Here is a 15,140-nt window from a genome sequence, read left to right as displayed (position 1 = left end):
AGCACGTGTCGTGTCTTCCCTCAAAGAGTTAACAAGCAGTGGTCTGGACTCGCTGCCTGGTACTCGCAGCACCTGTACAAAGCCCCCGTGACTTCAGTGAAACAGGGCCAAACAAGCAGACCTTTCTGCCTGCTGGAAGTGCCCCTGGAAGGGATGGAGACAAGGGGGGGGGGGTGATGTCTGGCTGCCCGGATCAGGTTGCACTGCCAGATTCTGCTGAGAGGAGATTAAATTAAACGCCGTACAGTTGCTTTGAAGCTGAACCCTTCCAACCCTACTTTAAAGCGCTCAGTGGACTGATTCAATCATACCATCTACTGACGGGGGTTAGGAAAAAAAAGAAAAAAGAAAAAAAGCAGTTTTCAAAACCCAGCGAACTAAACAAGAGGCGTGCAAAATCCCTCAGCCACCAGTGGGAGACGCTTCATAATTTTCCACAGCTTGGCATAGCGTGAGGCGGTCTGGGAGCATCAGCACCGACTGGGCTCAGCCGGGCTGAAATTCCTCTTGGGATAAAGAGTAAAATGGAATGGATCAGGGATGCTCTTTGGATGCCTTATTTAAATGCCTGACAAAGCTTTATGCTTCTGGCATAATTCAGGTGAGTCCTGGCATATTTTGACTTCTCTGATGATTTTTGTATCTAGGAAAGATGACATTTGCTTTTGGCTTTTCGTGAGGGGTTTCTACTATTTTCTGCCAGCTGGGGACTCGGCCTCCTTTTATGCACAACATGCAGTGGTGCAGCAAAGCATGCACAGGGGTTGGTGAGATGAAAAAGAAGAGGGTTTTTGTAGCCTCACTAAGCACTCTACTGCTTGAAGATTTTGGATTTATGAATCAGTTCCATCTAAACCATTCCACCCAGGGCGAGCTGCCCTTCCTGCACTCCTTGTTATGGCTGAGGTCAACTGCATGAAGTTCAACAAGGCCAAGTGCCGGGTCCTGCACCTGGGGTGCAATAACCCCAAGCAGAGCTACAGGCTGGGAGATGAGTGGTTGGAGAGCTGCCAGGCAGAGAAGGACCTGGGAGTGATGGTGGACAGTCGGCTGAATATGAGCCAGCAGTGTGCTCAGGTGGCCAAGAAGGCCAACGGCATCCTGGCTTGTATCAGAAACAGTGTGACCAGCAGGGCTAGGGAGGTGATCGTCCCCCTGTACTCGGCTCTGGTGAGGCCGCACCTCGAGTACTGTGTTCAGTTTTGGGCCCCTCGCTACAAGAAGGACATCGAGGTGCTTGAGCGGGTCCAGAGAAGGGCGACGAAGCTGGTGAGGGGCCTGGAAAACAAGTCCTACGAGGAGCGGCTGAGGGAGCTGGAGGTGTTTGGTCTGGAGAAAAGGAGGCTCAGGGGCGACCTTATCGCTCTCTACAGGTACCTTAAAGGAGGCTGTAGCGAGGTGGGGGTTGGCCTGTTCTCCCACGTGCCTGGTGACAGGACGAGGGGGAATGGGCTAAAGTTTTGCCAAGGGAGGTTTATGTTGGATGTTAGGAAGAACTTCTTTACCGAAAGGGTTGTTAGGCACTGGAACAGGCTGCCCAGGGAGGTGGTGGAGTCACCATCCCTGGAAGTCTTCAAAAGACGTTTAGATGTAGAGCTTAGGGATATGGTTTAGTGGGGACTGTTAGCGTTAGGTCAGAGGTTGGACTCGATGATCTTGACGTGTTTCCAACCTAGAAATTCCGTGATTGATTCTGTGAGAACCTGACGAGCTGTAGGGCTGGGAAGAGCCCTCCAGAGCCGCTGGGAGGCCGGGCCGAGCCGAGCCGTGCCGGGGCGGGGCGGGGCGGGGCGGGGCGGTGCCGCCGCTGCGCGCTGTGTGCTGGAATGCGCCTCCCGCCGCCAGCAGCGCCCGCTCGGCCCCGCGCCGCGCCGCGCCCCGCAGCAGCAGCAGCAGCAGCAGGAGCCGGAGCAGGAGCAGGAGGAGCAGGAGCAGCCCCGCGGCCCCGAGCCGCCGGTGAGTGCGGCGGAGCCCCGGGGAAAGCAGCGAGCGCAGCCGGGCAGAGCCGAGCCGAGCCGAGAGGCGCTGTCCAGGGCTGATCGGCGGGGCGGGGGCGGCCGGGCCCGGCCGGGCCGAGAAGGGAAATGGGAAGGAAGGGAATGAAGGGAAGGGAGGGAGGAGGAGAGGGGGGGGGGGGATCAGCACCACGGCTAAGGAGCCGCCGCCTGCACCGCGCCGGGGCTGGGCGGAGGAAGGGCAGCGCCCCGCGGCCCCGGGAGGCGGCGATCGGCCGCGGTGACCTTGCCCCGGAGCCGAGCCCTGGTTTTGTGTTTTTTTTTTTTTCTTTTTTTTTTTTTTTTGGGGGGTGGGGGGGGGAAGGAGGAAGCGGAGCCCTCGCCTCGCCTCCGTGCCGGTTCCACGGCGAGGCTCCCACCCCCCCCTCCTCCTCCTCTTCCTCCCTCTTCTTCCTCCTCCTCCTCCTCCTCCTCCTCCTCCTCCTCCTCCTCGCCTCCTTCCACCCCCCGGCGGCGGGGAGGGCCGCTTTGTGTGGGCAGGCAGAAAATGGCCGCATGCCTGGCTGGGAGGGAGGGAGGGGAGCGGGGAGGGAAGGAAGGGAAGGGAAAGGAAAGAGGGAGGGAGGGAGGGAGGAGGACGGGGGGAGGGCTGCGGCGGGGCACGGCTCCCCCCGGCCGCCTCCCGGCTGCACCCCCGGGGGGCTCCTCGGCTGGGAGGGGGGGCGCAGGGGGAGCCCCCCCCACCCCCAGAGGGTGGCTTTGTGTGTGTTTTTTTTTGCCCTGCTGTGTTTTTTTGTGCTCACCGCTGTTGCTTCTCTTCCTTCCCCACAGCAGCGCTGCTATGGCCACGCAGGTGCTGGGGCAGGCCGGGGGGAGCAGCCTGTTCCCCGGCGGGGCCAACCTGGGCATGGCGCTGCCCGGAGACATGTACGACCTGCACGAGCTGTCCAAAGCCGAGCTGGCGGCTCCACAGCTCATCATGCTGGCCAACGTGGCCCTGACCGGAGAGGTGAACGGCAACTGCTGCGACTACCTGGTCGGGGAGGAGAGGCAGATGGCGGAGCTGACGACGGTGGGGGACAGCAACTTCTCCGACAGCGATGGGGAGGGTATGGAAGATGCCCAGCCTGAGCAGAGCGACCGGGAGGCACCCGAAAATGTGGAGCTGAGCCCTCTTGAAGTGCCCAGCGTGGAAAATGAAGGGCCGGTTGCTTGCCCCGCTCCCGAGGCTCCTAGTGCGGACAAAGAGGCCCCGTTGGAGGCACCGGGTACCCCAGAAAGCACAGAGGACAAGTGTAAGAGCCTCAAGAGCAAGCCGTTTCGTTGTAAGCCTTGCCAGTACGAGGCAGAGTCCGAAGAGGAGTTTGTGCATCACATCAGGGTTCACAGCGCTAAGAAATTCTTCGTGGAAGAAAATGCGGAAAAGCAGGCCCAGGTCAAGGAGTCCGATTCCTGCACCACCGAAGAGGTGGATTTCTCCAAGGGCCCGATCCGTTGTGATCGCTGTGGCTATAACACTAACAGATACGATCACTATCTGGCTCACCTGAAGCACCACAACAAAGCCGGAGAAAATGAGAGAGTCTACAAGTGTACCATATGCACTTATACTACTGTCAGTGAATATCACTGGAAGAAACACCTAAGAAATCACTTTCCTAGGAAAGTGTATACCTGCTCGCAATGCTCCTACTTTTCAGACAGGAAAAACAACTATATTCAACATATTAGAACTCACACAGGTAAGCCTTTAATCTTCTTTTTTTTTTTTTTTTTTTTGATGTAAGCTTGGTAAGTACTGTGAAACTGAACGGATGAAGCAAACCAAGATTCTTCTCTTTGCAGAGCTTGTTCCACCCTTGTAAGGCTTTCTTGTTGTACTTGGTGCTACCAGGCTGTAGCCTGTGAAATGGGGGTTGGGTTTGAGCTCCAGTCTGCAATTTTAAGAAGGCCCTGACATCTCTCAATGTCAGGAGCCCACAGGGAGGTGAAGAGCATCCTGTTTATTAATTGCGGGCAACTTTTTTGAAGAGGGCATGGCAAAGTGTGCGTGTGATGATTGCCAGGGTCTGCAAGGCCCTGATGTTTTGTGAGAACAAAACAAGCAGGTTGACAAAAGATGCCTAAATCACATAGGTGGTTTTGAAAACTGTGGCTTGAGACCAAGCTGAAACTTGACTAAGTTGTGAGTAGAAGAAAGATGATGCACACATGCAAAAGTGCTCTCTCCTATCTACAAAGCCATAGTAAATGTTGAGTAGTGTTCATAGGCAATACATTTCCCTTAATGGCCCTTACTTTTTTTCTAAGATCTGCATCACTGCAGTAGCCAAAAGGAGATGCATACTAATGGTGGCCTACAGGGAACCCTCAAGTGAGACTTTGGCTTGTTTTCATGTCTTCTCCCAACGTCAGTTTGTAATCTCCAGGAAAAGTATGAGGCCCCTTTCAGCTCTGATTTATACCAAATGGATTCAGAGGGCCTTCAGTCCTGCAGCTGTGTGAGCTGGGGCTGCAGCTGATTAGGAAATACCTTGCTTTGTATCACAGAGCCTCCGCAGCCCCTGACGTGGGAAGTGCTGAAGTGCAGCCAAACTTGAGACTCCTTTCTGACTAAAGGCTGCGGTCTGAGAGGGGATGTCGCAGCCACATCCTCTTCTCAGGGCAGCGAGGTACAAGCGCTTTGCCTCCTGATGCCTTCTGTGGGCGGGGAGGGGCCATTCATACTTTACTTGCAGGTTTTTCGGAGAGCAGCCTTGCTAACTAGCTTCTGGTGTGGTGTCCTGGCCCGGTTCCTTTTGCTGGAGGTGAACAAAAACACTTGTCGAGTTGCTTCTTTGAAGTTACATTTCACACTGCTGACACGGAGTGGCTTTGAGGCTTCTGCTTAGTTTTCTGCAGCTGCCTGGAAGGGGAGGGCTGCACGCTTGAGACCTTGGAGCTGGGCCTGAGCCGAGGTGTGGTGGAGCACTGGGGAGCAGTTTGGGTTCACGAGCATGCCTTAGGGGCTGCTCTGACAAAGGGTCTGCAGGGGCTCTTCTGATTTTTGGTATGTTAAGGCATGCTACTCTCTTAACAATAGCAGTGAGCCGTTGTTTGGAGGAGATCAGTCTTGTCTAAATATTTTTTCCCAAACAAGTAAACAAAGGTTATTTTAGGAGGTGTTAGGAAAATGGTACGTTTTGTCCTCCAGAGTGTTTTCATTTATATGTATTGTGGGAGATAACAGGAAAGAGACCAGGTAAAACTGACCAAATGTAGGAGAAACCTAAATAAATCATCCCAGGAATTCATTGCCAAGTGTGAGCTCATGCTGTGGTGCCTGTTCTACATATGTCTCGACTTTGAATTCATCCCTGCTCGTGTTTGTGTGACATCAGGTTCCCACTCTGATCTCTGAAAGCCCTCATTGAGTTTTAGGGGAACTAACCCTGAATGCATGCTTGAGGAAGCACCTTGTTATCACTGCAGCTGGGGAAGGCAGCAGAGGGTGATGGCAGCAACTGTAGAGCTGGGAAACTCTCTGCAAGCTCTGAGAACTGCAATCTTAAAGAAAATCAGTGACGGAAACTATTCAATACGATCCTAATTTCCCAGAGCTGCAGGCAGGGTTCTCTGAAGGTGACAGTGTTCAGCAGACAAGTGCTGCTGTTTTTTCATGACTGGTGAGCTGTATTAAAAAAAGAAGGAAAAAGAACAAGGCAAGTTAAACTATGTAGAATATCATCCAATTCCCTTTTTCTCCTTTAAAAGTCTTTTGGTTTTGGTTTGGTTTGTCATGTCCTTTCATTGTTTTAATTAAGCTGAAGAAGAATAATTATGATTTTATGATTTCAGCACTTTTTAGTTCGCTCTGGTAGCTACTCTCTTTGCTAGCTGAAAGCTAGCACATGCAGACCTTTCTGCCAGTTCTCACCTGATTAAAAATCTTTCAAATAAGTGGATTCCTTTGTAAACGTTGTAAGTTTTGTTGTGTATTGTTTGCAGTAACAGTTTTTATAGATTCAGCTTACCAAAATGGCAGTGAAATATCCCTCTCTTCATCCCCAAGTTTGTTTTCTGCTGGGTAGTGAACTGAAGTGGCTTAACGAGGGCACACACAAATGCCAGAGAGGGGAAGGGGGCTGCAGGCAAGGGCAGTGCATGGTGGAGGAAGCATCTGACCTCAGGAAAGCAGGTGGGTGTTACCTGCTTGCCTTGTGCTTGCATCTCTGTGGAAAAGCAGGCGTGTGTGAATCTGTCCTGGACTAAAAACTGTGGGACAGGCTGCTGGCAAACGGGGAACCTTGGGCAGAGGGTGGTTTAAGGATCCTGCAGCAGGTCATAAGCTTGTCTGCTGGGAAAGCTAGTCCTGGAAGAGCCTGGTGTCTGGAGGAGCTCAAGGCCATCCCTTCCTCTGCTGGTGGGGTAGAAAGGACCCCATGTGTCAGGGACAGAGCCACCTAGACTCATTTGTGCTCACTAGATGTATTAGAGCAAGTTTAGACTTGATTTACCCCCCTCAGGTACTTCCTCCTACTGATCCTGGAACTGTGTTAAGTGCAAGACAGAATGCAGTATTTTATTTTATTTTATTTTATTTTATTTTATTTTATTTTATTTTATTTTTCCATTTTACTTACCAGAAACAATTTCTAGGAACCTTAACCAAAACTCATTTACAGGGCTATATAAAAAAGGTGCCTTCTTCAGGCAGTCCCCGTGTTCGGTGCCTAGCTTCAAGCTGCTGTACTTTTATTTTGTTTGCTGTAGGAGATCTCTCTTGCTTGCCGCACTGTACTGGCAGTTTGATGGAAGCAATTTTGTTTCAAGCAGAGCTTTCAGGAGCACAGGAAGAAAAGCTTCAGTGAGGAGGTGATCTCAAACATGTTCACTGAGGTTGTTCTGCCTGTTCATTTGTGTAGAGTTGAGTGTCTGCTTTGGCTTTTGCCAGCTCGGGGTTTATTCTCTGAGTGTCTCGTAGAGGGTTTTTTGGTGGCCTGTTTGCATACAGCGAGCTTGTAAAATAACATTTGGTGAATAGGACTTTATAAAACAACCCTTGCAGCTTGGCATAAAGGCTCACTGCAAGCCCCAACCATTTCTGTATGACAAAAGCCCTACCCCTCCCTTGTACGTGACTTAACCGTGTCTTAACTGGAAATCTGGGGGGGGCAGGACGGGGTTGTGTGGTGCAGGAGGCTGTGATTGTTAGGGTTAATTCGTGTTGAAGTTGCTGATACAAACGAGTGGTAATCCAAATGATTTAATGGGAGGAAGGAAGGGGGGGGATTTGTCTGCATTACCACAACTGCTCCTACTGCTGATTCAGCACAGACCAGCAGTGGAGCCTCACGTCGGATCCTAGCAGCTGCTACAGGTAAAACTGTGCTCTGAAAGTGAAGGCATAGGCTGTGTACAGGGCTTCTGCTCCCGTCTGGATCTCAGTGGTTTGGGGAGGACGTTGGCTGTATGCTTTGATTGATGTAGCAAAGTGCTGCGGTGTAATGCTGACTATGCCCTGAGTAGTGTTACAGCTGAGAATATCCTTTTCCCTTCCCACCATTACTGCCGCCCCCTGTTAGGCGTATCTGCTCTAAACTAAAAAGCATTTCCACAACGTGTAGTGGAGGCAAAGCAGCCTACAGTGTGCTGGCAGTTTGAGGAAAAAAAATAAAAATAAAAAATTGGGACTTACGTGGACCTGCCTAACGGATGTTATTTCTAAATCTGCCGGCCTTTATTTTGGGCTTGTCTTCACTTGAAAAGGATTTTCCAAGTGTGCTGGTAGTTACACAAGCTAACTCTCTTGTGGAGGCCTAATTTATGGCAGGCTAGTTTCCATCAGTTCTCCAGAAACAAAAACTGCAGGTGGAGGAATTTGAGTCTTCAAAGTGCTGCTGCTGTGCTCGAGCTGTTGCTAGCAGTTTCGCTGAGCAAGGCATTGTGCTTGTCCACGTTCCAGCCAATTTCACTTTGCCAATAAAAGTTTGCTGGTATGTCCCAGCCCCTTGCACTTGCATTCTGGAAAATGCTGTTCTGAGATGTGGGGGCAGTTTCTCTCCACCCTTAATCCACGTTGAACGTGGAGGTTTCAGGTAAGGCATTAAAGGAAGCAAAAATGTGCCTGGCTTTTTACAGGGTCTGTATCTTCTGTGTGTCTTTGGGCTGATGACAGAAAACACTGTAGAAAAATCAGCTCTGGTGGCTTATGATTTCCTCAAGGTGGCTGTCCTGATCCCCTTCTGCCTCAGGTTACTCTCCAACTCTAATATTCTGTCCCGTCATTGCAGTCCCACGTTCATAAGGCATGACACATCTGCTGGCTCAGCTCAGGCACATGCTTCTCGCCCTGACCCTTTTCTGAGCGATAACGTGTCTTGAAATGCAGCTGGGGGTTCTGTGACAGCCTGGCACGGATGGTTTGGGAACCAAGTATGGGAACCAGCTGCGTGTCAGTAACTAATCGCTGGTGTTTTTGTTCCCTTCTGTTCTGTTTTCGCAGGAGAGCGGCCCTATCAATGCGCCATGTGTCCCTACTCCAGCTCCCAGAAGACCCATCTAACCAGGCACATGCGCACCCACTCAGGTTGGTAAGGGGGTGGCGGTGGCAGCAGCATGCCTCAGGAAAAGGGGGTGGCTCTGGATGAGACGAGGCGCTCATCTCGTCCAGGATAGCCTGAGCTTTAGCTGCTGGTTTTAACAGAGAAGGCTGTCCTTACCTGCTAAAATAATACTGCCATTCATACAAGTGTTAATGGGGGAATATATATTTTTTTCTTTCCCTTCACTATCCAAGATGTATTCTGAGGTTCATAGGACTGCTGTAGTAGTCTTAGTCTAGTAGTAAACACAACATTGCAATGATGTAGGAACAAATTCTTGCCTTCTGTCTGCTGCAATTCAGTTCAAATCAGTGAAGCTGGGAGAGGTTTGATTAGCTGAGAAGCTCCCCTGTGATGTTTGTTATCTCATCGCATCGAGGAGCTCCGAGGAAACCCTCAGTTTTTGCTTAGTATTACAAAAAGATTCAAAGCAGTGCCTGCTTCTGGCAATGAGCAAACTCAGGAGTTTTTTTTACAAATGATGATTCAGTCTTGTGGCACTACGGGGCAGAATTAGCAATTTTCACTAGCATTTATTTTCCATCATTGATCGCAAAGCTGTGGTGTTAAAAAACATCTCCTGCTCTCTTGTTAATCTTTCTGTTTTGTTCTGTTTTTTGAATAAAATAGCAGCATTTTTTTCTGAGCTCTTACTCCACAGTCATGCTAAACGCAAGCACAGGTGTACTTAGTGACCCTTTTAGGGTAGCTGAGGTAGATGCTTTGGGCTTGCTAAAATCTGAATTGACCAACCCTAGATGAATTCCCATCCCTGGCAAACAGTAATAAAAGCCTCATGAACAGTAGCTGTTTTGATTTCAATAGCTGACACCAGAAGGCGTTTTTAAGTGTTGTGGGATGGGGGTTTGGACCCATTGAAAATAGCCAGCTTAAAAATGATGTGCCAGTATTTTGGTTTGAGAGTTTTTCAACTGAATTCTTTCAGAAACAAAACCAAAACCAACCAACCAACCAAATTTTTTAACTCAAGCTCTGGGCTAAATGTGAATTTGCAAATGGTTTGTTCAAAACTTACTGAGCCTGGAAACTATTTTCTGAACATCCTCTTCCCCCCTTGTCTATGCAAAGAATTCTGAAATCCAAAGGGGACAAGGAGTGAGATTTGCCCTTGGTCATTGAGTTGAAGGTCTGGGAAGGAGGGCATGAGCAGTGCTGACAGGAATGGGATTGCACATAGGAGATTGCTCTCGGGGTTTTTTTATTAACAGCTGTCATAACTTCTGTTGCCCTTCTTGCCTTGCCCTCTTGCCCAGGCCTTTCTGTAGCAACTTCTGAGCAGCTTCCAGATTCTTGCAGTTCAAAAGCTGGACTTTTAGGGCAAACCAGTGCTGATTTTAACTATGTTCAAGTGCAAGGCAGTGAAGTGCAGTGCTTTATAGTCCGCTGCACTACTTTAGCTGTCTTAGCCACCTTAGTGGCTGAGTGATCCACTTGCACAGGAACGTTGGATGTGGTCAAGGTGCCAGACACAAGCTTTCTGTGTACAGTGTGTGCGTTACCTGTTGGATATGGCTTTCCAACATTTCTGAGCACTCTGTGTGGTTGGAACAGCCTGTTGAAGCACGTATAAGAGTGGGACTTCTTGTCCTCACTGTCTATACCGTGAAGCTGATGTATGCAGTGTAGGTGAATAAGGTCCACCCTTGGCAGGAGTATGCCCAGTGAAGCACCTCAAGGTTAAGCTCGTGGAAAAGGTCACTGGGAGTCGAGGAGGAGGTGAGAGGAAGGAAAGAAGATGGGCTGGATCAAACCAATCCTTCGTTAAATAACAAGGAGATGCTGCAGGCAGAAATGAAGTGTTCTAGGCTCCTCAGCAAGCGTCACCAGCCCTGCTTGCCAGGGAGGCAGCACAACCTGTTGCAGTCCGTGTGGCTGACACACAAATGGACAGCGCAGTCATGGCGACGTCGCGTTAATTGCAGGCTGCTCAGGTCTTCTGAGTCATGGGGCTTCCGAGGAGCAGCATGAGTCGGGGCAGCGGGCTGGAGGGATGGCACAAATACTATTGTACCATGGACTTAAGGGCTTGGGGTGGCTTCTCAGTGTGCCTTCGAAGTGGCATGCACTAGTACCACAGGTCAGTTTTGAGATGCTGGTTTAGAGCTTGAGAGCATCCCGAGTTCCTCAGCTGAATTTGCCTGCGTACAAATATTCTCAGAGTATTTTTGTATCGATTTATTGTGCTGAAAGTGTTTTTCCTGCATGCTTTGATGTGTAAATGGAAAGCCAGTTGGGCTGCAGCAGCGTGCGCTAAACCTAACATTTCGAAAACACTTATGCAAGAGTAACTCCAGAAATGTAAATGCAGGTTTCAGTAGTAACGCCATGGCTTTAGAATGCCTAGGATTGCCTTGCCAAGAGTAGCCCGCAGCCAGCACGTCGTGTCTGAAACATAAACTCCAGCAAACTGAGCTATCAGAGGCCAAGATCAGCTAAGCAGGGTGTTTCTCTCACAGGCGTTGGTTTTTGCTAGCTTATTTTCCCTTACTTCTTTTCTCAATGCAAGCATGAAGTACGCTAACTCTGTGTAAAGTTGGACTTTTTGAAACGTTTGTGTGAAACTGCTATTCATCCAATGTTGCATTTCGTTTTTCTACAATGCATTCAATGGACCAGTTGGGTATGGATTCCATTTGCTAATATTACTGTAGAGGGATCTCTGCCGGTATGTATGCATAGCCAGAACCCGTGACGTTGTTACTGCTTGTTTGGTTGTGGATCCCTTTCCTCCCAATCCTTGCCCCTCCTCTCTTTTTTTTTTTTATTTTGTATATCGTTTTTGGTGTCTCGTGGATGTGTTTGTGACTTGTGGATTTCCTATGTTGGTAGTGTTTAATTTTAAAGGCGCATGGATCATTTTGTTTGCCTTTTTGAGTTCCGTATCTCCGTGCCTGTATTAGCACAATGCCGTTTCCTTTCCACCCCCGTGCTCAATAATCATCATCGTTCCCTTCCGCCCTTCCTTCCTTAGGTGAGAAGCCATTCAAATGTGACCAGTGCAGCTACGTGGCCTCAAACCAGCACGAAGTGACTCGGCATGCGCGGCAGGTTCACAACGGGCCGAAGCCTCTGACTTGCCCACACTGTGACTACAAAACAGCCGACCGCAGCAATTTCAAAAAGCATGTTGAGCTCCACGTCAACCCGCGCCAGTTTCTCTGCCCTGTCTGTGACTACGCGGCGTCTAAAAAATGCAACCTGCAGTACCACATCAAATCCAGGCACCCCGACTGTTCAGACATCACCATGGATGTCTCCAAGGTGAAGCTACGGACTAAAAAGAGCGAAGCGGACTTTGCTGAGGGTGTTAACGACAAGGCGGAGAAGGAGCAAACGAAGGGGGAGTCAGCCGCAAAGAAAGCGGAGAAAACTGTGAAAGTGGAGAAAAAAGAGAATTTAGCAAAGGAAAAGAAGCCGGCAACCAGTGTTTCGGCAGGCCAGGTGACAACCAGAAGTCGGAAATCAGCTTCAGAAAACAAGGAGGTGGATATTAAAACTGAGAAAAATGCTGAGAAAGCATGTAAAACAAAGAAGATCAAAAGAAAGGCAGAGGCAGAAGTAAATTCCTCAAAGCAAGAGCCTGCAAATGACACCTCAGCAGTAACAAAAAAGAAAAAGAAAGTGGAAACTAAGCCCAAAGACTACCAGGAAGCTCAAAAAAATGAGGCACCGGAGGAGGAGCCTAAAAAGCAAAATTCCTGCCTTAAGAAAAACAAAAAAAAGAAAGCTCTGAAAAACAAGCACAGTAGGAAAAGCAGTCGACCTGATCAGGAGAAGATGGAGGAAGAGGAGATGCCAGACGAGTGTCCTCTTAGAGAAGAAGATGGGGGTGTGAAGCCTGACGGTCTGAGCGGCGACCAGGTGAAGGAGCAAGATCCTGCTGGCCCAGCATCATCAGGTGATGGTGGTGGTCACACTCGCGAGGGGGAGAGCGTCAGTGCTGAAGGAGGTTCTGCACAGGAGCCAGGACAGCTTTGTCTGGCAGAGCAGGATGCAAATGCAGACAGTGAGGTGAAGGATCAAGGCATGCCTGCTGCAGCAGAGGAGAGCAAAGACGCTGACTGTGAAAAACAGGAGAGAAAGGTGGATGCGGAGGAAAACGCTTCCTCTGAAGAGTCTCCTCAGGAGGCGTCTTCTGAACACACGTCGGATGAGCCCATGGACGCGTTACCAGATCTGGAGCCTGAGAAGGAGCCAGAGGAAACCTGCGTGGCAGAAACTGTGAGTAACCCTGACCCGATGGACCTGACTAAGGCACGCCTGCCGGTGACAGAGCCCACGGGAGATGCCGTGCCAGCACCTGCACCCCCAGAAGGGTGCGTGCAGAGCCCTACGGTAGCGCTGGCCTTACCGTCCCCGGGTAACGCAGCAGGGAATGAATCTCAGGAAATGGAGGAGGATGAGGGCATCCACAGCCACGAAGGCAGCGACATCAGCGACAACATATCGGAAGGAAGCGATGATTCGGGGTTGAACGGCGCTCACTCTGTGCCAGAGGAAGCCAGCCCTAAGGCATCAGAGGGAGCTGCAGACAGCACAGTGGTCAGGGAGAACTATGTGTGCATTTTCTGTGACCGCTCGTTTAGAAAGGAGGGCGAATACAGCAAGCACCTCAATCGCCACTTGGTCAATGTATATTATCTCGAGAAGGCGACAAAAGGGCAGGAGTAGAATTAAATAGTTGTGGTTTTGGGGTATGTGTATCTTTTGTAAGATCTTATATAGCTCGTGTACAGATGCTGTAGATTTTTTTTTTTTTTTTTTAAGCATGGGTTGCTTTAGAGTCTGCGTTGGGATTTATTTTTCAGTTGAAAATATTTTTTGACGACTTTTTATGTAATGAACTCATTAACTGTTGGATCTCCTCGTTAGAGAAGGCAGGTAGGGCGTATGAGGCCGTGTCCCGTAAAGTCTGTCTGCTTCTAGTCCGTTAGCTTATGCAGTTATTTTATAAATAGAATTTTAGGAACAAGACTGTAGCAACTCATACACAAGTTGGATGTTTATAGAGCCGCTGACAGTTGCTTTTTGTTCTAGCAGCCAACTCATCTCTTTCCCCTCTCCTCTGCCTTTGTTTCAGTTCTTCGTAATGTCTCTGGACGTTCAAAGTGGTAAAAACTACTCAATGTTTTTTTCTACCAGGGTGATAGCTTCTATTACATAAAAGAGCACTTTGTAAAAACAAATCAAAGTTGGCTAGCGATGAACGTGACTGTTGGAGATAATTATAATTGTGAGTGTACATTTCAGATCCCCAAAGTGTGAACAGTGAGCCAAAATTTGGGGTTAGTCCTTCCAACTTTTGATTGGAGAACCTGTCCTGATTAATGTCTTATTAACTATGATACATACTTGGCTCCGCTGTGGGGAAGTAAATTCATTATTTTTAATTTTCTGCTTTTTTTTTTTTGTGCTTTAAAGGCTTAAAATATTGCACATTGTTTTTGTTTTTACCTATGCAGTTTAATCCTTTAGAAATAGCGCTTGTGCAGTACGTGTACACTTTATATATGCATGTTTGGTTTTGTTTGTGTAGCCATTTTTATTTCAAAACATTCAGATTCGTTGCTTACCATGGGCCAGTTTTTTTTTTTTTGTGATTCTTTTTACTGCATATTTTTCTTGTTTTTGTGGGGTATTGCTACTTGTGCATGAAATTATGAATTGTTTGGCTATATATTTTTGACTAGCTTTAAAATTTTATAGCTGTTGAGCAAAAGGATACCATTGCAGTTTCAAAACACTATTTTTTTTTTTTTTCATAGAAATGCCACTTCTGGTATTTTTAATACGTATCCAGAAGAAAAAATTCTAATTTCTAATTTGGGATCACCAGACAGGGCAATACATGCTCTCAGTGGAAATGTCTGCAAGTTTTGCAGAGTCCAGCTGATCTTTTTTTCCTGTTTTAATTTCCACAGTGGACAGCAGTCAAACTTCATGAACTTAAAATAAAATAAAATAAAATAAAAATGTAGCACTGATATAAGTATGGTTCATCAAAATCTAATGTCTCACCAAAAACGAACAAACAAAACCCACAAAGATAACTGGTAAGCAACAAACCTGGTATTAAAACTTGTAGGAATTCCTGCTCCTTATTCATTCAAGTTGCGTTTAGTAAAACCATCCTGCTTCCATGCAGAGGGAGAAGGAGAAACACGTAAGATTGTGCTCTTAGGTCTGTGTGCAAGAACCATCACTGCAGGAGTTTTTAATTCTAAGCAGATTTCTCTTCTGGTGCACAGAAACATGCAAGAGATTGCATGCCTGCTGCTTGTAGTAGTAAAATGTGAACAAAATCCAAATAAGCAGGGAAAGCACAAAACACTCCCGTCTCATCTGTGCTGCAGAACACCACCGTTAGCTCCCTTTTCAGCTGGAGCAGTTGGGGGTAGCTTCTTGTCAACTCCAAAGAAGCAAATTTGGAGGCAGGTGTTTGGAGAGGAGAGATCAATCAGTATTAGTGTGGTTTATGACCTAAAATGTTCTGGACTATACCCCATTTTGCTCTGCCTGTCCCTATGTCAGCTTCTTCTCCAGACAAACCCTCTTGAATGAATAGAGAACAACAATGCTA

At 48.4% G+C, this 15,140-nt stretch overlaps 1 protein-coding gene across 3 annotated transcripts; it reads left to right on the top strand.

Moving 5' to 3' along the window:
- Positions 1–1,802: 1,802 nt before the first annotated feature.
- REST (RE1 silencing transcription factor) lies at positions 1,803–14,596 on the top strand. 3 transcript variants are annotated; one of them, XM_068681645.1, is made up of 4 exons: positions 1,803–1,956; positions 2,787–3,697; positions 8,440–8,523; positions 11,532–14,596. In XM_068681645.1, the coding sequence occupies exons 2-4, from the start codon at positions 2,797–2,799 to the stop codon at positions 13,229–13,231; spliced, it is 2,685 nt and encodes an 894-aa protein (XP_068537746.1). In that variant the 5' UTR covers positions 1,803–1,956; positions 2,787–2,796; the 3' UTR covers positions 13,232–14,596. The 3 variants fall into 3 exon arrangements, with proteins under 3 accessions (XP_068537746.1, XP_068537747.1, XP_068537748.1); XM_068681646.1 differs by having other exon boundaries at positions 1,805–1,956; positions 2,790–3,697; XM_068681647.1 differs by lacking the exon at positions 1,803–1,956 and adding an exon at positions 2,157–2,262.
- Positions 14,597–15,140: the final 544 nt, after the last annotated feature.

Source organism: Anas acuta, chromosome 4, assembly GCF_963932015.1.
Source record: "Anas acuta chromosome 4, bAnaAcu1.1, whole genome shotgun sequence".
Taxonomy (NCBI): Eukaryota; Metazoa; Chordata; class Aves; order Anseriformes; family Anatidae; genus Anas; species Anas acuta.
This window is presented reverse-complemented; position numbering and strand designations above follow the sequence as displayed.

What these genes read in the sequence shown, in the direction of transcription:
- REST (XM_068681645.1), top strand. Translation starts at nt 2,797, where the DNA reads ATGGCCACGCAGGTGCTGGGGCAGGCCGGGGGGAGCAGCCTGTTCCCC. An exon ending in ACATATTAGAACTCACACAG is followed by an intron (nt 3,698 to 8,439) that starts GTAAGCCTTTAA and finishes CTGTTTTCGCAG; the next exon opens with GAGAGCGGCCCTATCAATGC. An exon ending in GCACATGCGCACCCACTCAG is followed by an intron (nt 8,524 to 11,531) that starts GTTGGTAAGGGG and finishes TTCCTTCCTTAG; the next exon opens with GTGAGAAGCCATTCAAATGT.